The sequence below is a fragment of the Polistes dominula genome, unplaced genomic scaffold (assembly GCF_049000335.1).
Source record: "Polistes dominula isolate Pdom_NZ unplaced genomic scaffold, Pdom_raw_medaka contig_15, whole genome shotgun sequence".
NCBI lineage: Eukaryota > Metazoa > Arthropoda > Insecta > Hymenoptera > Vespidae > Polistes > Polistes dominula.
The window spans coordinates 2670001-2697675 of NW_028300915.1; the positions used below are offsets into that span (position 1 = coordinate 2670001).

General features: G+C 27.6%; 1 protein-coding gene across 1 annotated transcript in view; it reads right to left on the reverse strand.

Annotated features, from left to right (window-relative positions):
• The window catches only part of LOC107068856 (uncharacterized), a 157722-nt gene that overhangs the window by 21633 nt on the left and 108414 nt on the right, over positions 1-27675 (reverse strand). The window contains exons 7-21 of the mRNA XM_089170477.1: positions 26962-27219; positions 26619-26855; positions 21739-26526; positions 21458-21571; positions 21229-21342; positions 21022-21127; positions 20220-20409; positions 19426-19615; positions 17094-17208; positions 15359-15495; positions 10465-10604; positions 7954-8056; positions 5379-5404; positions 2201-2275; positions 1326-1536 (exon numbers count right to left, since the gene is read on the reverse strand). Of these exons, the coding sequence (XP_089026603.1) occupies positions 1326-1536; positions 2201-2275; positions 5379-5404; positions 7954-8056; positions 10465-10604; positions 15359-15495; positions 17094-17208; positions 19426-19615; positions 20220-20409; positions 21022-21127; positions 21229-21342; positions 21458-21571; positions 21739-26526; positions 26619-26855; positions 26962-27219 (6804 nt within the window). The remainder of the gene's footprint in view (positions 1-1325; positions 1537-2200; positions 2276-5378; positions 5405-7953; positions 8057-10464; positions 10605-15358; positions 15496-17093; positions 17209-19425; positions 19616-20219; positions 20410-21021; positions 21128-21228; positions 21343-21457; positions 21572-21738; positions 26527-26618; positions 26856-26961; positions 27220-27675) is intronic.

The following is a 27675-nucleotide window of genomic DNA, read 5'->3' on the forward strand; positions in this document are numbered from 1 at the left end:
AAATACAAATATAAATAATAGCTCGTTTAAGGGTGAATACTTTTTTCTTACACTCTATTTTATTTTATTTTATTTTATTTCATTTTATTTTATTTTATTTTATTTGTTTCTTTTTTTTTTTATTGTTGATTCTTTGATTCCAACAATATTTCGATTATATATATTATTTATAATGAAATGGTATTGTAACGTTAGATAAAAGTAAATTGTGCATATTATACTATATATATATATATATGTATATGAAATGGTAACATAATTATCGTGTCATATTTGAAAGTTTAATTATGGACAAAAGAGAATGTGTGCGTGCTAACCTTTACCGTTTCCACGTTATTTTCTATTTCACGCGCATGGTAAAACGAGGACGTAGTGAAAGGTATTAAAAAGCGTGGGGTGTAAAAGCAACGATCGTTGAAAGTACTTCTTTTCATCCAGTACAATTCTGTCATTCTGTTTTACGAGTTTCGAGGAAATCGAGAAAAAAAGATAGAAAGATAGAAAAAAAATGAGAGAGAAAGAGAGAGAGAGAGAGAGAGAAATTTTGTTGTACCAAACGTACACGCTTTTACGTGGAATATCGAATTTAAAATCGATGTACCACCACCACTACCACCACCATCATCAACCCTTCTCTATGCACGTATCACACTTTTGAAGAATTGTTCGAACTCTTCGTTGAAAACCTTTTATTTGTTTTATCTTCTCTTTTTCTCTCTCTCTTTTTTTCCATCTCGTTCACTGTAACATAAACTTAATCTTCTTTCACGCTTTTAAACAATATTATATTCATATCACATACATATATATGTATGTATGTATGTATGTATGTGCATATGTGTGTATATTTTATTTTATATACTATTTCCTTTTTGAATATACTTTTTATTTTTATTTTTATTTTTATTTTTTTTTTAATCACAATTAATCAAATTTTTATCCTCTTAAAGTTGCGTGTAATAAAATTTAAATTGTCACTTGGATACTCGAATAAGAGAGAAAAATCTTTCTTTCTTTTTTTTTTTTTCTTAAACAGCATTCAACGAAATAAAAAAAGGATTGAAAGAAACAAATGAATGAAACAATTCTAAAAATAATTGTGACATTAATTTGGTCAAATGTTTGAGTGTTAAATAATTGTTGGTAAAATCGTCGTCCTTGAAGCAATCACCTTCACCCTGCCTACTTCTCCCCTTATCCCTTCTTCCCTTTACCATCACTTTTGTTGAAATCTCTCTATCAAAAAGCCTCAGGGTTTCTCGGATAGAAATAACGAATAGTAGTAATATTAGTAGTAGTAGTAGTAGTAGTAGTAGTATACTTACAATCTCCAATAGGATAGGCCATCGTGGAGGAAACCCGTGAAAGAGGTGGAGGAGGTCGTGGTTGGTTCCTCTGAACGGGATGGATCTCATGATAAGCTGCCCTCGCGTCTTGATAACCGTTCTGCCGATGTTCCCGATAAGCACGCTGAACAGCATACGCCCCTGAGAAGATCCTTGTGTATCTCAGATAACAACCACTTGGTATCTGCCACTAAATATCAAATTTATTTTTCTCATTAGAAAATATATATTTCGTTATATTTTAACATTATACAGGGTGTGTCTCATAATAATTGTATTCACGATTTTTCAAGTTATTCTGATAATCTGACAAAAGTTAAACTGTTTTTGATGGATTATATAATACATTGTAATAAAAAAAAGTTTGAAACATTTTTTTTATTTAATGTTTTTTAAAAAGGTGATTTTAGTTGTTTTAATGTCACCTTATATTTTTGTAATATTACAATATTATAGTTCGTATTAATATGAGTTCAATGAAGTAATATATTATGACCTTTGTAGTGAAATATAAAAATATATATTATATATATATTTAATTTATAATAATTTTTTTTTAAATAATTTAATAATAATTTTTAATAATTTTAATTTATAATATATATTATATAATTATTCTATATTATATAATAATATATATAATATACGTAATATTATTGGACGTATAATTTTATTTCTATTATTATTATATATTATATAATATATAATCTTATATATACATATCGATGTTTCATATTTATTAAAATAATTATTTATTAAAATTAGTAGATATTTGATAGAAATAGAAAAAGAGAGAGAGAGAGAGAGAGAGAGATAGAAAAAAACAAAAATTCGATATGAAATTCTGGACTCACCCCATAAGTGGAAGTTGGCATAGGTTGTGGTGGTCTTCCGGGACACATCAACATTTTTCTACGGTATACTCTTGGCTAAATGATGAAATAAGTGCTAACGTAAGATCTTAGGAAATATTATTTTTACAGGATGAAAAAGAACGTGAATGGGGGGAATAAAAATATGTGTCAGGTAATAGGAGAAAAAAGGTGGACATATTTGAGAACATTATTTTACGTAATGATATAAAATATATCAAAGAAAATCGAATCTTTCTTATGTCAGGAAATAATATTTTTTTTTCTTTTTTTTTTTTTACATAAAATTAAAAAAAGAGAAAGAAAATTGGTTATTTTGTTGTTGTATGTATCAAATGATTTAACACAAGTATGAAAAGATACTGTTGAATAATTTCTTTTTCTTCTCCTACCATATATATGTATATATATATAGTAATAATAAAAAATAGAAAAATATAATTTATAATATTGTTTAAAAACATATTGTATAATGTGCGATAAATGATTTAATTTAAATTAAACAAATAATTAAATAAAATAAAATACAAATTAATATAAAAAATATTGAATATTTACTTATTTTTTTCTCTCGTATCAAATTATAATAATTTCTATATAACATTAAACAACACAATTGTTCCACGTATGAAATAATAAAACGATGACAAATAAAAATAATGAAAAATATTTTATTATATATAAAATAATGAAATAGATTTTAATTTGATTTCATAATAATTAATATAATAAATTATTATTGAGAAATCAAATGAATTGATTATTTTTCATTTCCAATAAATGTTCAAATGAATTATTTATAAATTTTTTCCTATGAATACGTTTACGAATACAATTTTTCAATACATTGAATAATATTTAATAAATATATAACATAGGAAAATGATTTTTTTCTTTTCTTTTCTTTTCTTTTCTTTTTTTTTTTTTTAATTTTATATTTTTCTTGTTGTTATTATTATTCAAGACAATTTTTATTTATATCGTATGATTTTCATACGATAAAATATTACGTAAAGATTCTACCTTCCACGTATGCATCGTTGTTTTCTTCGTGTAGTTTTCTTTCGAAGAAAGAGAAGAAAAATATTACATATACCATACTATATCTACATGATCATACTATTCGACGTCTTCTTTTCTTATAAAAGTAGACAAGCGATTTTTGTGTTACGTACAAACCACCAGCTACTGAATTCTTTCAACCGTGATATCGTCCAAGTATGTAACTACTACGGTAACAAATTGACATGACCCGATATAAACATCTTTCTTATTCCATTTTCATTTTTCTTCCTAGAATTTTCCTATTTTCTACTACCACTACATTTATGTATTATACATATATTCTATGTATATGACATTGGTGTGTGGTGTTCGTTCTTGTTTCTTGTTGTTTCCGACTACTATTCTTGGCTTTACATATTCGACCAAAGATATGTACGATGTAGATAAGCTTTGAATTTACACGGAATTTCGGTTTCTCTAAACCAAAATCGAACTGCAACTAGTTTTCAAATCTAATGTGATATCTCAGAAATAGTTTATCAATGAAAACTACTTGTTCTATTTTTTCTACTTTTTTTTTCCTGTTCTTTTTTCCGGGTTAAGATATTACGATGAAGATAATTGAAATTTATTTTTGAATATGTTACTTTTATAATGTCATGATTAATTCAATAAATTTTCTATAATTCGATATCTTTCAAAAATAATTCAATGAAAATTACTTCTTCTATTTTGTCTATTTTTTTTTCTCTTTTTGTTTCTATTTTTTTTTGCATATAAAAATGGTATAATAAATATAATTACAATTTATTATTAAATACGTTTCTTTTACAATATCATGGTTGATTCAACAAATTACAAATGATATTTTTATATTTTCTATAATAGTTGGATGAAAACTACTTTTTTTATTTTTTCTATTATTTTTCTCTTTTTCTTTTTATTTTTTTTTGTGTATAAAAAAAATTATAATAAGGATAGTTAAAATTTATTATTACATTATTCAATACGTTTCTTTTACAATATCATCGTTAATTCAACAAATTACAAATGATATTTTTATATTTTCTATAATAGTTGGATGAAAACTACTTTTTCTATTTTTTTTAATTATTTTTCTCTTTTTCTTTTTATTTTTTGTGGTTAAAATTATTACGATAAAGATAATGATAATTTATTATTAAATTCGTTTTTTTTACATGATCATTGGTAATTCAACAAATTACAAATTACATTTCTATAATTTGATATCTTTCAGAAATAATTGTTGAATGAAAACTATTACTGTTTCTATTTTTTTCTATTTTTCTTTTTATTCTATTTTTAGTTATTTTTTTTTTTTTGCATATGAAAAAATTACAATAAAGATAGTAACAATGTATTTTTAAATACGTTTCTTTCACAATATCATCATTGATCAGTACAAATTATATTTCTATTTGAAATTCTATTTTTTTCTTTTCTTTTCCAGGATAGATTTGAAAAGAAGAAATAAAATAATTGCAAAAAAAAAAAAAAGAAAATGTTATATAATTTTTATATAACATTAAATACAATACATATAATATACTTTTACGTTCAACGTTAATCGATTTTCGATATCGTATTATATACATATTTTTCTTTTAGAAATTAATTTCTTCTCTTTTTTTTTTTTAATAATATAAATTTGAAAAACAAGAAAAATAATTGAAAAAAAACGTTTCATTTTTTTTTCTTTTTCTTCTTTTTTTTTTTTTTGTTTCAGGATGAACGATTTCCGATATCCGATGATCCTTTTTCTTTGATATATTTTTTCTTCTTTCTTTTTTTTTTTTTCATTTTTTTAAAATGTCGATCTCGATGATTAAAAAATTTTTTCTTTCATTTTTCTTTTTCAAAATCGGAATACACATAACTTTCGACGACACAGTAATATTGACGAAAGAGTCAAGGAACAAAATGTGGAAAGAGTTTTTGAAAATAGAAAGAACAAAATCAGAGTTACGCGTTTTCTCGATGAAAAGGGGGGTGGGGGTGGGGGTGGGGGGTGGGAGAGGGTGAAGGATGGAAATATAAAGAAAGAGGAGGATGGAGAGGGGGTGGTAATGGTGGTAGAGATTTTCAAGCTTTCAACAAAAGCCATTCGACTTCGTGTAGTTTTCTTTCAACTCACCTCAGCATCCTGTCGTTGATCGGATTCTGAAAATATACGGTGGCACGAGATAAGTTCGATTAATTTCTCTTACTCGTCGTTATTGAGGTGACTATAAATTTTCTCCCATATTCTTTACCTTTCTTTTCTTTTCCCCTGACCCCCCCCCAACCCCAACCCCAACCCCAACCCCAACCCCACTCATTTTTCTCATCGATCTTCTTAAAGAGATGAATAAAATAAAAAAGGAAAAGTAACGAGCACGATTAAATGTGAGACAAATATAAAATTAAATGATATTTAATATTGTTTAATATACTTAACAAACAAAGTAATTATTTATTTAAAAATTATTTAAGATAATTTATCTAATATTATCTAATTTTAATAAATTTATTTAAAATTTATTTAATTTTTAACAAATGCAAAATTAAATGCGAATCAAATATGAAAATAATTAAATATTATTTAATATTGTTCAACATATTTAACAAACAAAATAATATTTATCTAAGAATTATTTAAGATAATTTATCTAATATTATCTAATTTTAATATTTTTTGAAATTTATTTATTTGCAATTTTATTAAATTACCTAATATATTATAAAAATACTACAAATAATTTTAATAAATTACCTAGAAAATTAATATATTAATAATATTAATAAAAATTACCTAAATTACCTAATAATAATTTTTCTAATTAATTTTAATAAATTTATTTCTAATTTATTTTGAAATTTATTTACTTGTAATAAAAATTAAAATTCAATATTAAAAATTTAATTAGGTAATTTTATTAAATTATATAAATAATTTTGATAAAAATTACCTTATTTACCTAATAAAAAATGTACCTAATTAATTTAATGAAAAATAATTTAATTCACTTGAGAATGTAATAGAAAATTTTGTTTGAAACATGTAACATGAACATAAATTAAATCCTAACACAGATGAAATTATTTTCTATTTACAATTAATAAAATACATAAAATAATGAATGTTATATGTGTAATACAAATAGATAAACTCTAAAAGTCAGATAAAATGTCAAAAATAATTTCTTTGTTTTTTTTTCTTTTTTTTTTTTAAAATGATCAATCAAGAAATTGATCTAACGATCGTTAAAGTTTAATAACAAAACAAATTAATTTCATTCTTGTTATATGGTAAGACGGAATAAGGGATAAGCGTTTAGATGTGGTACGAACACGATCGTTCGAATTTAATTAACGAGATTACCGTGAACAACGAGTATTCGTAGGAACGTGGTGTTGGTGTTGGTATTGGTGTTAGTGTTGGTGGTAGTGTTGGTTTCATTTAGAATGGATCATTCGATCACGACGAATACGAGATTTTATAACCCCAATTATTTGAAAATTACATAAATACAATTTCTCAACAAAGCCTATTTGTATAAACATATAACTAATCAAATTGACTACTTTAATTATTCGTACGAAAGAAAATCTCTATCGTTTAAACGATTTATTATTATTAACCTCGTAAACTTTCTATAACGAGTTAAAGAACCTACACAACCTTCTATTAACGCTTGACTAAAAGGTTCTAATTGATTTTATGCTTACGCGAACGCGAAACTTGGTGGTGGTGGTGCGTTTGCTTGTTTAACAGGATTTGTCATCGTAACCGCGGAAAAACATAAAATATATCATTTACAATTAATTACATGTATCATCTATATTTTATCATATTATTTCAATCTATTGTAATTTTAATAGACAATCTTATTTACGATGTTTTTACAAAAATCGATTATACGTACAATTAAAACATTATTGTTCATATCAATTATTAAAATAATAATATATATATAATATATTACAATTATAATTTAACAACATTAAAAATATATATTACATATTTAATTACAAAATAAAAAATTAATATAATATAAACAATCAATAAATTAAATATAGAAATAGAATGATGTAATTTTGTATAAAACGATACTCGTATCAAAACACAGCCCAAAAATAATATTAGCAAATAATAAGAAAAATAATGTAAAAAATATGATAAGAAAAATATTCGTTCGTGGAATTTGTTTTATATATCTAAACAATATTTTTGTAAAATAATAATAAAATATAATATATTACAATTATGAATTAACAAAATTAAAAATATTATAATATTACATATTCTAATAATAATTAGTACAATATAAATAAATTACATAACCAAAAAAAAAAATAAAATAAAAACATTATTCCCTTCGTTGGTATTTGTTTTATATATCTAAAAAATATTTGTTAAAATAATAATTAAATATAATATATTACAATTGTAATTTAACAAAATTAAAAATATATATTACATATTTTAATATTAATTTGTACAATATAAATAAATTAAATAATTACAAAATAAATAAATATAAGATAAGAAAAATATTATTTGTTTGTGAGATTTGTTTTATGTATCTAAAAAAAATTATTTTGTTTAATGTGACTCATCCACCACCACCACCACCACCACCTCGCCCCTATCGTAGACGTTTATTTTAGCTTCTTTTTTTTTCTGTTTTTTTTTCTTTTTTCAAAAATATACATATGAATAAATTTACCTCTAACGTGTACGGAGAAATGGCATTCAGCTTGATTTCCCGCAGCATCGGATGCGATATATCGTACGTTGTGTACACCGGGATACATCAGTTGTCCTGGTTCCTATCATGTAAACGCAAAGCATTAACTTTTCACGTTATCCCGTTGGTGTGCTTTTGGGGTTGCTTTGAAGATTGAAATATTAGGAACCTTTAACGATAACCGCAGAACCACTTCTTCCATTATCAACCCTAGTATACTTCATAATATACTAATTAATTCTCTCTTATCTATCTATCTATCTATCTCTATATATTTAACTTTCATGTTACTTTAGCTACATTTTCATTTAATCTACGAAATAAATTATTTATATTTCTTGAAAGAAATAAAAATTAAATAAAAATGAACAAGTGATTCGGCACAAATTTGAGGTTAGAAGTTTAAATGGAATTTGTATTAATCAAAAATTTGTGTTGGTTTTTACAATTCATATTTTTAATATAAATTTAACATAAAACAATTCATTATATGCATTTAATAATACAATTTTTAAATACGATAAATGCATTAACTTTTGGTTTAATCTAATAATTTATAAATTTTACCGTGCAATGTTTAATTTTTAATAACACTCGTTTTTAATATTATATATATATATGTCAAAGAGGTTTTAATAAATTAATTATTATGGTTTCGGTGAAAGATATTACAAATTAAAATCTTTATTAAAATTAATAGAGTATTTAATATAAAATTTACAATTTAAAAAATGTACGAGATTAGAGATATATGTACGAGTTAAATGATAATCAATTTAATAATAATATTATTAATTAAAAATTAATAATATAATATAATATTAAAAATTAAAATAATAAAATTAAATAATAATATTATTTGTAATCAGGTTAAATGAATATAATTTAATAAAATAATTTAATAAAATATTAGTACAAAAAAAAAATTATAAAATAAATTTAATAAAATAATTAAATAAAATATTAGTAAAAAAAAAATTTTTAAATAAATTTAATAAAATAATAATACAGTTATAAAATACTTTAATAGAAAGTAAATAGAGTGAAATAAACTAGATCTATGACTAATAGTGGAAAAAGTTTTCAACTTGAGGTTTTTCGTTGGACAAAAATAAAAAAATAAAAAAATAGAAAAAAAAAATAGACGAAAAGATGAAGAGAAAAAAAAAGAACTTTTTACAGGATTTCTTAGTTTTTTATTATTGATATTTCTTGGCAATTTTATTTCTATCTCTTTCTCTCTCCTTCTTTGTTTCTGTCTCACTTAGGGTTCCTTCGAAACTGCTCTTAGAGTAATTAATGAACGAAATTTAGAAGAACGGGGTGAGATAAGCATGAGATTGGTAAGTTCGATCGTTAAGCGAGACTTTTAATAAAGCTCACGTTTTTCAACGGAAAAAAAAAAAAAAGGAAAAAAAAAGTTAACAGACAAAAGAGAGGAAAAGGGAAAAGGGTTGGGTTTAAAGTGGGAGAGAACAGTGTAGAAAAACGAAACCTTTCTTGTTAAGGTTTCGTAAGTAACGCCTTTTAAACGCTCGTCTTCGTAATAAAACTCTGATTGTGAGACAAAAAGTAAAATAGAAGAATAAAAATAAAAAGGATGAAACAAAGAAGAAGAAGAAGAAGAAGAAGAATAAGAAGAAGAAGAAGATGATGAGCTTTTCTTGCCGCAAGCTTGCAAACTCTTTTAACAGGAAATAAAAAATATAAAAAAAAAAAATACATTTCTTTCTTTCTTTCTTTCTTGATAAGATACTTTGTTTGTTTTTCATACTTTTTTTTTAATTTTTTTCTTTTCTTTTACATAATTTTTTACTTCTGATATTAATTTTCTATCTATTTTTATTTAATGGTATTATGAAATAGATTTTTATTATCATATAATTTTTTAATAAAGAAATAATTATACGATAATATCAACATATGGTATTATCTTATTATTTTATTTAATAGTAAAATTATTTATTTGTTTAATTTTAATAATGTTTGATTTTATAAATTTAACAAATTTAAATTGTAAATTTCAATTATAATTAATATATATTATTAAATGCCAGTTTAATTTTAACAAATGTTTAGTTTTATAAATTTAATAATTTTATATTATAAATTTAAATTTTAATTAATATATACTATTAAATTATAAATATAATATAAATTAAAATTAGAATTATAATATATATTATTAAATGCCAATTTAATTTTAATAATGTTAAATTTTATAAATTAAATAATTTTTAATTATAAATTTAAAATATAATTAATATATATTATTTATTTATAAATAATATATATACTATAAATTAAAATTATAAAATAATTATCATTTCATATTTCAATAATTGTATATTTTGAATAATTGTAATTAATTTTTTGTAAATAAATGATCATTGTAAAATGATTTTAATCCTAATAAATTTATATTATCTATTATTTATTTTACTATTTATTATATTATCATTGAAAAAAAATAATGTTGTTATCACTTACTCTCGTTTTGTAAATTCGTTCAACTCCAACGTTGTCAGTGAATGTCGGTTCCTGCCAGAATATCAAACGATTTGGTTCACCTGGACTTAAACGTACCTCAAAGGATGTTGGGCAGGTCGAGACTTTAGGATTCTCAGTGTCTGTAAATCAACATTAAATGATGCGAGTTTTAATATACATACCTATCAATATATTAACATATGTATTTACATATGTACACATATATAACACATTCTATAATCTATAAACACACACACACACACACATAATTGATTATTTTATCATATTCATATGGAAATTTGATTAACAAATATATTAAATGTTTTTTAATTGTCAGTTACAAAAAATAATACACACACACACACACACACACACATACATACACTGAGTACGTAAAATGTAGTATGAAAATTTTTCTTTTAAGTATAACAAAGAAAAACCATAATGATAAATATTAACCGTAATGAGTTTTTTTAAGAAACTAACGAGAATGTTGGGTTTATCTTTAACGAGATTAATAAAGTCTTAAGGTTGAAAAAATGTGTCGAAGATTATAAAAATGACCCTTTCAAAATAGTCTTGAAAAAATTCACGATTACTTAGTAAAGTGTAGTATCATTTTATTTTATGTTTCTACAAAATATAAAAGATCTATCTCTACGTTTAATAACTTAAAATTAAATAAAATAAATTAAAAAAAATATATATATTATATAAATATTTAATATATAATTATATATTAAATATAAATTATATTTAATAATTAAAAAGTTTATATTTTAAAAAATAATTTCGATATGTGACAAGTTTGAAAACAATAATCAACACTCAAAAACAATATTACATTATTTGCATTTATATTATATATATATATATATATATATATATGTATATGTATGTATATATGGGTAAACTCATAGCATTCAAAGGGTTCAAATTATTTCATTTCCTTTGGCATATACGATGACGATGAAAAGTAAAGAGTAGTTTGAAACAAAACTTGCTAAACTTTTCGAACGAGTAATTAAGCAAAGTTTCATAGTACGAGTGCAATTTATTGGTAGGAATCGAAAGTTCGATCATGTATATACATATATACATACATATATATATATATTTTCTTGAAAGAGCAATTGGTATGGTTGGCCGATTTTCTTTTTTCAATCATTTTTTTCTCCCTATCATCTTAAAACGAAAGTAGAAGTAAAAGTAGAAGAGTACATTGGTCCACCTAATGCAAGAGAAAAAGTTTTCTTTTGAAGGCGTATCGAATACTCTACTCCAAACCCTATCCCTTTTCCCTACTCTATTCCTTTCCCTTCCTTTCCTTCTTTAAACTTTTAACCTTTCCGATTTTCAATTCTGAGTCTCTCTTCGTTTCCCCTTTTTTTTCCCAAATGACGCACGAATGGAACTAAAAAACTTCTTTTACCGCACGATATCGTTCAATTGCTTTCCCTTCGTTAGTCCCTAAAAATCACCAATCCCTAAAATTCAACGTTTTAATCATTTTCTCTTCGATCTTTTCCTACTTATTTTTTCTTTTTTTTCTTTTTTTGTGAATTTTAAATAGAATTTTTATTCATTCATCTCGTTGACTTTTTAATTTTAAACAATAATATAATAATCTTCTTATTTTTTTGTTTTTTAATGTTGAAGTAATTTTATTATATAGACTCGTTGAATATTTTGTATTTGTGAAAGGTGTTTTTCATATTTCAATTATTATATTTTATTTATAAGATAAACAAATATTTGTCTTTCCTTTTGGGATTTCATTAATTATATCACTTGAGAATATTTTTTTTTTTTTTTATTAACAAGTTTTAAAAGTATTCTTATTAAAGAATGTAGGTCTAGTATTTCAATAATTTATCATCGTTACAAAAAAATATAGATTAAGAATCTCGTTAACTTGTATTTCATACCCCTCACTATTACAGCATTTTTTTGATGCCAGAAAAATATCAAACAATATCTAATAAAATAAAGAATTATTAATAGTTCAATTATTAAACATTAAAATAGAATATAAAATAAAACAAATAAAGTATAATAAAATATAGAATTATTAATATACTTTAATAATTAAATATAAAAAAAAGGAATATAGAATATAAATAGTAAATTAATATTATTTTATTTTATTATTTATTATTAATAAATAAATAAATAAATATGAAAAACAATATAGAATAGAATAAATCAAGTATCTAATATAATTTCAAATCTACTTCAAATCTACTTAACAAAAATAATTTTATTTGCGTCAAAACGATATATGAAAAAAAACAACACATACACACCCACACACACATATCTAAATCATTTAAATAATAAATCACGAATGAATAAAAAGAAGAAGAAAAAGAGAAAATGATATCAAATATCTCATTAGGTGAATTTATCCGTTTGAAAAATACCCAAGGTTAGAGATGTGACCATTTATCTCTTTTGAAAACACACCCACACGTGGAAACAATGAAAGAGGGAAGGATATAGATCAAAGATTAAAAAAAAAAAAAAAATAAAAGAAAAATCCTAGAAAAGGAAGAAGTCATTCTGTCATTTCATTTGAAGAGAGATCTACAACCTTTTCTCTTGAAAACTGAACTGCATTGGTCGAACATAGGTCAGGTATTATTATCGTACAACTGAATATATAAAAGGAATATGAGAAACGTAAGTTCGTGAAAGAGAAAGAGAGAGATAGATCAAGAACTAGACAGGGGGAAAAAAAAAAGAGAAAGGGACAGACAGAAAGAGAATCCTCCCACCCACACCCCCATAGGTTAGATTTATGCGATGAAAAACGCGGAAACACATAGGACCCTGTGTGATATGCATGCTACACGTCGCAATACGTTACACGAACCGGAAACATTCGGACAGTGATACTGTGTATTATTATCTCATGACAATGCGGTATCGATCATAAATCTGACCCAGGACGAATGTTAAAATAACACATAATAATCATAATAATAATAATAATAATAATAGTAATCATAATAATAATAACTTCGTTCTCTATCCATTTTCAATCTTACATTTTCTTTTTTTTTTAATTTTTATTTTATTCATTTTATTTACCCCTAACACACATTTTGTGTTTTTTTTTATTCCTTCGAATTGGAAAAAAAAATACATACACATTGATTCGAAACATATGTTGAAATATGTAAATTGGTTTTTTTTTTCTTTTATTTTTGATCTTCGTCTTATTTGCTTGTAACACACATTTGTTTTTTTTTTTTTTTTATTTTTCTCTTTCTTTTTCTCTTTCTTTCATAGATTTCTTCTTTATCTGTTTTTTTTTCTGCTTTTTTTTTTTTTTTTATCTCTTTCATCCGTTTTGTAGGATCGCGTAGATGGCCAGGTCGGGAAATGAGGAGGAAATGTAGAAGTTCAGAAAGAGAACGACATAGAACACACGACGTACGTACGGCATATTTATGCGCAGTTCAACCCCCTCCCTCCCCACCTTTCTCTTCCCTTCCCTTCCCTTCCCCCCATCAAGGAGGGGTTTACGAAGCTATCGCGTTTCTCCTGAGAGACCTTTATTTCATATTTCGTACACGCTCAGATCCTCTAACGACGTGACATAGTTACGTCGAATTTAGGCGACTCTCGATGACAACTACCTTTTCCCTCTTTTTCTTCCTTTCTTCATATTTCTCTTTTTTTTTTTTTTTTTTGGTTTTCTTTTGATTTCTTTTTCTTTTATTATTTTTCTTTTCTACCATACAATTTTAGATAATTGAATTATATTTTTGTGTAATTGTGAGTCGCATGATTTTTGTTGTTTCATTATTTGAATAATTGAAATGATTTTTTTTTTAGGTATAAGTCATATGATTTTTGTTGTTTTTTTTTTATTTATTTGATTAATTAAAATAATTTTTAAACTGATTGATATTTATTATCATTGAGAATTTTTAATTTTACAAATTTTAATTGATAGAAATAATAATTTATATTTTTTAATACAACTTCGTATAAATTTCAAACTACTACTTCTAAGTAATGAATAATTGTTGTTGGTGTCAATTAACTTATTAGTCACCCTGTATATCCCAAGATGGGTTTAAAATTTATCATTAAAATTTAAAAAAATTATTATAATCAATTCAAATAATTTTGGAAACTTTTAATATTATAATTCAACTAGAAAATGATTAAATAATTTTTGTTGTCATTAACAAACAACTTTTGACCCATATTGAAATTATTTGTCATGTTTTGTATTATAACAAAAAGTAATAAATAATAAAATGATAAAATCATATACAGATACATACAATTTACAACTTAATCTTCTTATAATAGATTAGATCGATCAATTTCAATTATAAAATCGTATTTTAATTCAACACGATCAAGATTATCGTTAATCTCATGTCAAAGTAATAATATTATAAAATGTAAAGTAAAATATACAATATCTGTCTCTTCGTTGATAACTCGACTGACACGAATCTTATTTGTATTCGAACTTTTTTTTTTGTTAAAAAAAAAAAAAAAAAATATGATCAGACACGTTAGGTATGTTATACACACGATATATTATATTATGTAGATAGATATGTTATGTATGAAAAGAGTATTATTCAAAATGCGATAAGGGTGAATACGAGAGAAGCATTAAGTGATTGAAATCGAATCGAAAGGACTATATGATACTATAGTGATGTCTATATAATGGTACCTGGACTCAAATATACGAGTCAATAGTATTTTACATACTCGTACGTTGATATATGTATATAGAATAGAAACATATGTAAAATATCTACATATTTATTGTTAATTGTAAATGTTGATTAAGTTATCTCTAAATAATAGATAATGTGTGTGTATGTTGTATGTTTGAATATTTTTCACACTAACTTACCTCGAACACGTATAACGATTCTACAGGTGCTCGTAAAATTGGATACAGGTGACCAAGCAGTAAAAGTGACAACGGTTGTACCTGATGGAAGATCGGCTTGTAATTGTTTTGCCCATGAAGGTGAAGCATCCACGTATCTAAAAAAAAACATAAAATAATAATTATTATAATAAATTAAAAATAACAAAATTATAATAATAAAATTCAAAATAATAAAATTCATATAAAAAAAACAACAAAAATTAAATCCTCTAATAAAAATGTGATTATAAATAATATTAGTAAATTACTATTTACATTATTATTAGTAAAAGTACAAAAATAATGTATTAAATATCCCATAAATAAATACTGATCATCCCCACCCCTCCCTACAAATAGCAACCTTGTATTGTAGAGTGTGGTGGGGGAAAAGAAAAGAATCCTCTAATAAAAATGTGATTATAAATAATATTAGTGTAAAAGTACAAAAATAATTTATCAAAAAATTCCATAAATTACTACTCATTACTCTCACCTCTCCTTACAAATAGGAATCTCTTATTGTAGAGTGTGGTGGGAGGAAAGAAAAGAAAAAGATTAAACTACCAACATGAGTGATAAGTCGACATAAAATAAAAACACAAAAAAAAACAAATAGATGTTTAATAATGTAAATCCTTCAGGAACCTAATAAGCAAATCCTTCAGGTAGTAGGAAGAGAAAAGGAATGATAGACGGTTATATATATTTGATCGACACCTCGTTAACATATAAATGCTCATCGAACTTAATCTAGTCTGATTGACGCTTAATGCTTAGCAAAGGTGCCTGGAGATAGAAGATAACTGAGCTCTCATATGTTACATCCTTCTCATCGTTAGAAGGACGATGATGATGATGACTGAGAGATGGATGACGATGAAGACGGACAGACAGACAGAATAGATAGAGACACATATACACACATGATATATATACATGGATTCTCTGTACCCCAACACTTGCTTAAGTGTAAATGCACGAACGAACGCATGATAGGAGACTCTGCCATAGGATACATCATCTCTCATGTGTATATCCTCGACAGGAATCCTGTAAGCTCGTTTGGAATTCCCATTGTGTGCTTGCTTGCTTGCTACTCCTACGAAAGCAACTAACATAGAACCAATGCTTTAACTACCTTCCCTACCTCTACTTTACTCTGCTACCGATTTGTTACCTAGATCACAAATTAAATGTGGGTAAAAGGAATCTTTGTGAAAATATTAGATAATATTATTAACATGTCGTTGATTGTTTTAATATGTATTATTTATCTATGATAGTTTATTCAAATGTAATTTATTTTAATCCATCAAAATGTAACATAACCTTATTGTATTGTTTTTTAATTTCATATAATACAATTTTGTAATATTTTATATATCATTTCATGGAGAATAAATCATATACGTAATAAGATAAAAAGAAATAAAAAAAATATATTAAAATTATATTATTATATAAATGTTTATATATTTTATTATATAAAAAAATATAATTAAAAAAAATATATTATATATATTTGAAGAAAAAATAAACAATATTTAGTAAATGTAGTATTTGTTATATAATAAAATATTTCACACACACACCATTATAATACATCAATGGTAATGTACATATATACATGTACGTTTAAATAAATAAAATAAATTAAAAAAAAAATGTAATTGACAAGATAAATAAGGAAAAATGAATCATCCAATCTTACCTCCACCAATTCATATTAGACTTTGGTTGTGGGAAGGAAACGCGTATCGTATTTTGCCTTGCGGGTAATTCAACATCCATGTCCTGTGGGCATCTCACAAACGGCCTTGGCATGTCTGTAACATGATAGAAGGTGGTCATTAGACTACCGAAGCAATTTTCCTCCCCCGTGACGAGCTATGTATGTCTCTCTTACGACATAGAATTACAAATCAGGACTAATTACTACTAGAGATTGGGGGCTGTCCTTTCAAGAACACACATACGCATACACACATATATTCTCTATCATATATTGTATATACGTACGTTCTAGATTCTAACTATGAACGTTTCAAAGATCGTTAAATGGACGGCAAATAAGATATTACTTTCAACTAAATTATTTGATATAGTTTTGATTATAGTTTTAATTAGTTTTATTATTATTTTTTGTTATTTTGTGTGATTTGTTTCAATTTAGAATATAGAATAATTTTTATCGCGATTATTTTTAGTTTTTATTGTTAATTTATGGATTCATTACTTTAAAGTTATCTAGGTCTTGAAGTACTGTAAGTTTTTAATAGATGGCGGTATATTACAATTCAATTATTTCACGATTTTTTCAGAGTTACATATGACACACCTAATCTTGCTTTTTATATTTTTTTCGTGTATTATTATTTTATGTATTTCATTTTAATTGCAATATTATTTTGCGTGTTGTTATAATTTACTAAATAATTTAGAATTATATTAATAGTATTATTATTATTATTATTATTATTATTATTATTATTATAAAATATATTAATTTTGATTGAATAGCAAACAACCTTTATACAGTTTCCCTTTACAAATTTCAATATTATAATATTATATATTTATTATTTAGAAATTATTTATAGGTCTTTAGGTATTATAAATTTTCAACAGATGGCGCTGTATTACAATTCAATTATTTCACGATTTTTTCAGAGTTACATAAGACATAACAAACCCTACTTTTTATATTTTTTTCGTGTATTATTATGTTATGTATTTATATTCATTTGTATTTTGTTATTTATATGTTACATTATATATATTAAAAATTTATGTTGTTTTATGTCTAATTTGAATTCCTAGAAATTATTAGTGAATATAAACTTGATTGGAAAAGTGAATGTAAATATATAGTCACTGTTTCTGTGTTGTAGCTGTTAAAAATGAACTGTATTCAAGACTTTGACTCTTCTAACGATACCTTTTTTAGGATCCAAGCCAATTGGCTTGACTCCCACGCCTATAACGATACCCAAAGATTATTATATTATATTGCGTTTGGAAGAAATTAAAAGTACCATTATCTCTGAAACTTCGATTCATATAATTCATCGAGAAATACAAAAAATAACTCTCATTATCGTTATAAGCAAACAATGAAAATAACCCTATATACCAAAGTAAAATAATAATAATAATAATAATAATAATAATAATAAAAATAATAATAAATATAATAATAGGAAGAAGAGAAAGAGTAGTAGTAGTAGTAGTGGAAAATGTCAAAGGTGGAAATGAGACATAAAAAAGGTTGGGTACCTATAACGTTACTCGTACGCTCATTAAGATCCAGCGTTAACGTATGGCCTCGTTAGCAAACCTGCCTGCCTTTTACAATTCCCAACCATAAGAGAAGGTTCCATTATTAAAAGCTCTTTAGAATGGGGGAGGGGGGAGGGACCAAGTTGGGCTAATTGAACGTGAACACTTGGAATATGATTTTCGTAAACGTTATAAATAATCTCTACAACGTTTTTGACATTTTCAACTATTACATTTCGTTTGATTTTAATAATAATAAAAAAAAAAAATGATTTATTCTAATTTCTGAATCTTGATTGTGAATAATATCTTGACTCGTTTATTCATTTGTGATTCGATTGATTTTTGTGAAAATAAATAATAACGCGTAAATGTGAGAAGATTCTTTTTTTTTTTTGTTTTAATTTGCAATGTAACGAAGAAATTATTATTAGCAATTTTTTGTAACATTTATGAAAAGAAATGAAATTATCATTTCGATAACCTGATAAATAATGATAGGGCAATTATTAATAAAATAGAATGTTTTTTATCTTGGTTAATTGGAATAAGGAGGAATTATGATGTTTACCGAAGCGTAAATATCCAGGATAATCTAACCGATATTATCTTTTTATCGAGTATGGGTTATTTGATAGAGAAATAGTAAGAAAGAGAGAGAGAGAAAGAGATATTTATCTAAGAAATATCGCAATTTTCTTGGTTTAACGATGGTTGAGATTGGTAATCGAATCTTCTTTTAAAAATTGAACACGTGTTATTACCTAGATCATAGCGAGAATCAACGATCGAGTATTCACGAAGGCACACTGGTTCTTTTCCGTTCCATCTACCACCGGTCACGCAATATCTCGTGTGAGGTCCTTCCAATTTAAATCCACGTTGACATCTGATGTGACACCTAGCACCTTGGGGATAATCGTTTGCACCTGAATAATATCCTGGACATCTTATCTGTTTACAATAATTTTAATAACATTATTATTCTTATATTATCTTAATTCGTTCATTAATAAAAAAAAAAATATATCTAATTGTTCATTTTAATTGGTGTGTCAAAATTTGTTTAAATTTTACGAAAGATCTAACAATATATTAATTCAAAATATAAATCTAAAAAAATTTAATATAAATTTTAATTAGTGTCAAAATTTGTTTAAATTCTACGATAAATCTAACAATATATTAATTAAAAATTTAATATAACTATAATTTAATATAAATTTAAAATAATGTAATATAAATTGTGTAATTGGTGTCAAAATATTTGTAAATTTGACAAAAACCTAACTAACAATTCAGTAATTAGAAATTTAATATAAACAATTAAATATAAATTTTAATTGGTGTGAAAATTTGTTGAAATCTTACAAACATTTAATAATTTTCAATGTAATGAAAAAAAAAAAAAAAAAATAAATTTTGTCAAATTCTTATCTTTATATGATAAAACCAAAAACAAATCTTTAAATTTAAAATGGTTTTTAATTACGTATAATATAATCTAAAGTTAAATAAGAAAAAAAAGGAATAATTATAAAGATAATAATCGAGTAACCTCAGCGTGCAAAGGTAATTCCATAGCAGGACACTTTGATTCCGACGAGACACAAGTTCTCTCATCCGAAGACAACACTAAATCGCCGTTGCACGTACAATAGTAACTTCCTAGCGTGTTAATGCACTCCCCGTTACAACCACCGTTCCGGTTCAAGCATTCGTTTACATCTTGACACTGACTTCTGTTCCTGAAAGCGAACGCTTAACTATTGTTACAGCTCGAGATATTATGCATTATGCACTATAATATAATCTAATTACCCCGTTCTAACGATTGTCGTCTACTACCATTAAATTACTAATTTGCATTAGAAATAAAACACAATGTATATTTAAAAATTGCAATCTTTTCTAAACGGATTCATTTTGTTTATACTTTTAAATATATTATACTATTTAATATATTATTTAAATATAATATATAACAAATTAATATATTTATGTATATTAAATATTATATAATTTATTATATATAATTAATTTATTATTTAAATATATTATTATATTATATATAAATATTTTTTTTTCTTTTACTATCTATATATAGTATATTAGGTTGAACCAAAAAAATTTAAATTAATATTTCTAAAGTAAATTTTACAAATAGCAATTCCATTATTTTAAATTTATAACAAAATTTGTAACACAACAAACTTATAAACTTTTGGTTCAACTTAATCATAGGCAAAGTAAATCAAAAAAGAAAAGAAACATTCACCATTTTAATGAAAATTTAAAAAACAGAAAAAAAAGCAAAATCATTGGATATTCATTTTTTAAATTGTTAATATCGCATTTACCTGTGATTGAATTCGTATCCTGATCGACAGTTGCACAGGAAGGATCCCACAGTGTTAATGCATTCCTGTTCGCATCTACCGTTACGCCACTCGCATTCGTTTATATCTAGATCGATAAAGTTACTAAATTACGTGCTTTGTGTCGAATTCGAATTCATGATCGCGCGTGTCAGTCAGGCACCACAAAGGAAAGCACTTTAAACTTGCCTACACATTCGCCTCCATGTAATCGAAATCCCGGTGAACAGGTACAATGATACGATCCAGGTGTATTGACGCATCTCTCACGGCAAGGTGAAGCCTCGACGCATTCGTCGATATCTAAATTCAATTTCATAGTAATTTCTAAACAATATTATATATTTCTATTGGATGGGAGGGGGACGGGTGAAAGAATTGTTCGTTATTTCTTTAAGGTAAGGTTTCGCACACGAACCTACACAAGTGTCATCCTCGGATCGATATCCTTCGTCGCATTCACAACGATAGCTGCCCAATGTATTGACGCATCTACCTGTCTTACAAATTCCCGATGCACACTCGTCGATATCTATTGTAAAAATGATATTATTTTTCTCAAATTTATCTCTATCTTGAATAGAATATTATTTTACAGTCATACAAAGTAAAATGGATATACATATAATATTTGCACAATAGGTAATTTTTATTCGAAGAATAGTTGTATATATATATATATATAATACTAAAACTCACCTATGCAAGTAGTAGAATTCTGCATTTGATAACCTTCCCAACATGCACACGTGTAAGATCCAATAGTGTTAATGCAAGTATGCTCACATCCGTGCCGACCAGAGCATTCATCCACATCGTGACACATCGAGCTGTTAGACTTGTCATACTGAAATCCCTCCTTGCAAGTGCATATAACCGTACCAGCATCGTCATTGCATATCTGTTCGCAACCACCATTATTGATCGTGCAAGGATTTGAGTGATGGCAGGTCTTATTCATGATCTCGTATCCTCTGGGACAATCGCAAAGGAAAGATCCTGGTTTATTGATGCAAGCGTGAGAACATCCACCGTTATCCTCTTCGCACTCGTTAACGTCAACGCAAGTTTTATCATCATCGGATAATCGATAACCACTAAGACACTCGCACTTGTAACTACCTATGACATTTACACAAATATCCGAACAAGAACCATTTTCTATTTCACATTCGTTAATGTCTATACAAGTTTTCAAATTATTTTCATCTAGATGATGACCATCTGGACAACGACAAGAAAAACTTCCTTCGAGATTAACGCAAATGTCCGAACAACCGCCATTATCGATATTACATTCATCTATATCGAGACAAGTTTTTCCATCGTCGTGTAAACGTAAACCAACTGGACAACTGCAACGTACACCGCCGATTATGTTGAAACAAGCGTGTGTACAACCACCGTTTGATATTTGACATTCGTCAACGTCTATGCAACTTCGAGAATCATTAGCAAGAATATGACCATCCGGGCACTGACATTTAAACGATCCAGGAGTATTGATACATGCATCCGGACAATTGGCAATTCCCTTATCGCATTCGTTAACGTCCACGCAATTTTTCTCATCCTGACCGAGTTCGTAACCGTCGGGACAACTGCAAAAATGACCACCTATTGTATTGGTACAGGTATCTGAACAACCACCGTTCGATTCGAGACACTCATCGATATCCAAACAAGATGATTTGTCACTATGCAAATAGTGTCCTTCGTAACACGTGCATATGTAACTACCAAGAAGGTTCAAACAATCGTGGGTGCAATTGTGCATGGTTGTAAGGCACTCATTAACGTCGACACAACTCTTCTTGTCCTGGGGCATGAGAATATAACCGGTTGGACATTCGCAATGGTATCCACCTTCTGTATTAACACAATCATGAGAACAACCCGTATCAACGTCATTCTCTAACTCCTCGCATTCGTCTATATCCTCGCAAATATGTTGATCATGTTTCAATCTAAATCCCAATGGGCATGAGCATCGAGTCTTCCCGGTATTCTCGTCATGGTAACAATGATGGGAACAATTTCCATTGTCACGTTTGCAACCATCGATCAAAACGCACGTCCTATTATCCGAATGAAGATCGTAACCTGTTGGACAATCGCATCGATAAGAACCAACCGTGTTGTAACAGGAATGCGTACAGTTGCCATTTTCTTCCTGACACTCGTCTATGTCGTCGCATAAACTTAATTCATCGGGATTAACTTGATAACCCTCGTAACACTCGCACTTAAATCCACCTTCTATGTTAATGCACTTTTGAGTACAGTTATCCTTAATTTCCAAACACTCGTCTATGTCTAAACAAGTTGCGTTGTCATTGATAGACAAACGAAATCCCGAGGAACAATCACACGTAACTGTAGCGTTTAGAGAATAACAAATGTCGGAACAACCGCCGTTCTCTATCAGACATTTGTCCTCGTGCATGCAAAATTTATTCTCCTCGTCGTCCAGGACGAATCCTTCGGGACAAGAACAGGACACGTTTCCGTTCTCGTATTGACAAAAGTGAGAGCATCCACCGTTGTCGATCAAACACTCGTCTATCTCAACGCAAGTTTTTCCATCGTCCTCGAGTAGTTTGTAGTTGTCGGGACAAGCGCACTCGTAGTTACCTTCCGTGTTTGCGCAAAAATGCGAACAACCACCGTTTTCTTCAATACACTCGTTCAAATCCTCACAAGTTTTCTTATCTTTACCAATTTGATATCCTTTAGGACAACGACACTCGTAACTACCAATCGTGTTAACGCAATCGTGCGAGCAAGGCTCACTAATCTCGTTGTTAGTTTCCAAACACTCGTTAACGTCCTCGCAAGTTTTATTATCCATTGACAATGCGTATCCCACGGGACAGCCGCACTTGTAACCGTTCGATTCGTTGATACATTCATGAGAACAATCATGATGCGTTTCACAGTGGTCGATTTTTGTACACGACCAATTGTCCAGTTCCAATCTGAAACCATCGGGACATTCGCACTTGTAACCATTACGAATATTTACGCAAATATGAGTGCAATTGTTATTCCCGGAGCATTCGTCCAAATCGATGCAAGTACTTTTATCCACGTCCAAGGTAAAATATTCCGGACAATGACATGTATAGCTACCTGAGAGATTCTCACACTCATGCGAACAATTGTGAAGATTCCTCGTACACTCGTTTATGTCCTTGCAAGTCCGTTGATCTTCAGATAATTCATATCCATCTAGACAGGTACAGTGAAAACTGCCTTCGGTGTTGTTGCAGTATTGCGAACATATTTTCGTTTCCAGGTAACATTCGTCTATATCAACGCATGTCCTTTCGTCGGTCGATAATTTGTATCCGGTTGGACACTCACAGTAATATGCACCCTCGACGTTTTTACAAATATGGGAACATGCATGAAACCCTTCCAAACATTCGTCTATCTCCCGACAGGTTTTCCCATCCTCTGAAATATCGAATCCTTCAGGGCAACCACATCGAATCTCTCCATTCTCTTGTTCGCACGTATGAGAACAACCATGATCACTCGCGCAAGGGTCATTGATCTTGCACGTACGTTCGTCTTCCTTGAGTTTCCAACCGATAGGACAACTACATTTGTACGTACCAATAGTATTTACGCATTCGTGAGAACAATTGTGTATTTTGTATTCGTTATTCCTCAAACACTCGTCTATATCCTTGCAAATGCGTTCAACTTCGGAATAAAAGTAACCCTCTGGACAAGTGCAATTATAGCTTCCCTCGAGATTTATGCATAAGTCGTACTCGCAATCGTGTTCACCGTTCTCGCATTCGTTCACATCGATACAAGTGCCATTGTCCTGGTCGAGTTCGTATCCTTCAGGACAATGACACTCATACGAACCCTCCAAGTTTTTGCAACTATGACTACAGTTATTTCTTTTATCGTTCGCACACTCATCCAAGTCTTTACAGTTCATACCACTTTCATCGATTTCATATCCAACGGGACATTCACATTTGAAGGTTGAACCTTGTGGTAAACACACGTGCGAACAAGTAGCATTCAAACATGGATTGGATTCGATACAAGTTAAACGATCTTCGCTTAAAATCCAACCGATTGGACATGAACATTGATAAGAACCATAAACGTTGATACACAAGTGTGAACAATCGTGATCCTCTTCTTCACACTCATCGATATCTTGACAAACGTTATTGCTATCTCTTCGAAAACCATTCTCACATTTTTCATCTTTACACGTTAAACCATCTTCGATTAGTTCTAAACCAGGTGGACAAGTACATCTATAACTACCAAGTGTATTTACACATTCGTGAGAACAATCGTGTTCTTCCTCTTGACACTCGTCCATATCCAAACACGTTTTTCCATCGTCTTGCAACAAATAACCTTCGTGACAAACACATCTGTAAGTATCACCGTATATTTCACACGAATGAGAACAACCAGCGTTATCGTTGTCACAGATATTCGTAGAAGATATGCAAAGATTTTTGGTTACGTTGTAAAACATTCCAGGTGGACAAACACATTCGTATGAACCTTCGGTATTTCTACATTCGTGTGAACAATCGTGAAGATTTTCCAAACACTCGTTAACGTCTTGACATTGTCTGTCATCGTCGAGTTTAAATCCTTTAGGACAAATACACTCGTAATCACCTTCCACGTTAATGCAATCATGAGAACAACTATGAATTCCTTTGTCACACTCGTTCACATCCTTGCAATCAAATTCATTTATCAATTCGTAACCTCTTGGACATGTACAAAGATAACTTCCCAAAACGTTGGTACAATTGTGTGAACAACGATTTAAATCTATGACATTACACTCGTCCACGTCAATGCAACTTTTTCGATCATCATCAAGAACAAAACCATCCTGACAAACACACTCGTAACTTCCATGTATGTTAATACACTCATGTTCGCATCCGTGATCCGTTTCTTTACACTCGTCAATATCCGTGCAATTGAACTTGTCATGATCAGATAAAACCAAACCACTTGGACACTTACATACAAAACTGCCATTTAAATTAACGCAGAAATGTGAACAAGGTGATATGTCTTCCATACATTCGTCAATATCAATGCAAGTTATGTTATCATCTAACAACTGATATCCAGGATAACAAATACATTTAGGACCACTATCGTCCATAGTATCTTGACAATCCTGTGAACAAGTAGGATTCATAGAAGAACAGGTTCTATCTTCTAAACACGTGACATTGTCTTCTTTCAATACAAATCCCATTGGACAAGAACAGATAAAAGATCCATCGATATTGGTACAATTGTGAGTACACGGTGGTGGTGATTTTTTACATTCGTTTATATCTTTGCAAGACACCTCGTCTTCATCCAATTGATAACCAACTCGACAAGTGCAATGAAAACTACCTTCCTCGTTTCTACATTCATGTTCGCAACCATGTGTCTCACCATCAATACCTTCTACACACTCGTTTATATCTTAAATAAATAAAATAATAAAAGAAATTATATACTTGAAATAATTTCGTTAAATAATAATTAAATAATGTACTATTATACAATTAACTTACCAATGCAATTTCCATTATCATCTTTCCTATAACCATCCTCACATTTACCTATTTCAGGTAATTCGGTTAAACTCTCGTCATAGTCATCGTCATCATCATCTTCGGTGTCATAATCCTCGTCTTGCAATACTTTAGTCATTTTTTTGGGTTTATTGATACATTTGTAAGAACCAATCGTATTTTCGCAATTAGTGTCTTCTGGACAAACTTTGGAAACATTTTCGCACTCGTTTACATCTGAAATATTAAAAAAATAATTTTTTTGTAAGTGAACAAATTATTTATATAAGAATGATAAATGTCTTTATTTTTTTTGAATTAACATTAAATGATGATTTCGTACCTTCACAAGTCTTCAAATCATTGGTCAAATAAAAACCATCAGGGCATAGGCAAAATACACTTCCCGGTGTGTTCAAACAAACGTGAGAACAACCACCGTTGTTATTCGCACACTCATCGATGTCCTCGCAAGTATGGTTGTCCGATGCCAATTTAAATCCAGGAATATCCGTGCAACTGCACTCGTAGCTACCTTCGAGATTGCGACAGGTACCTTGACAAGGGCCACGTCCGTTGTTCGATAGACACTCGTTAACATCTGTTTACGAGATTTGTTAAAAAAAAAAGAAAAAAGTACAAAAATAAAACAAAACAAAAATTATTTATATTTCAATTAATTTATATTTTTTAAAATAATATAATTGTTACGAGAAGAAATATTCTAGTTTAATTTCAACGATAATTAAATTTATCCATTTCTTTTTAATAAAAATAAAATTGCTATGAAACTTGTATCGCATTTATAAATAAAAATTTCTATGTATTCATTTCATTTCTACGTATTTTCTTTTTAAATATATTTAGATTTAAAAATACTTTTTTTTTATTGCGTCAGAGTTGCAACCCATCATATATATTATAAATTTTTATTTAATAATTTGAAAACTATTTTCGATCAATATTTTACAATACAAATGGTCAGTATCGATCAAAAGTTACGTTGCACGTAATATTTTATTATCGACTATTTATATTACAATCTGATATTTTTTGT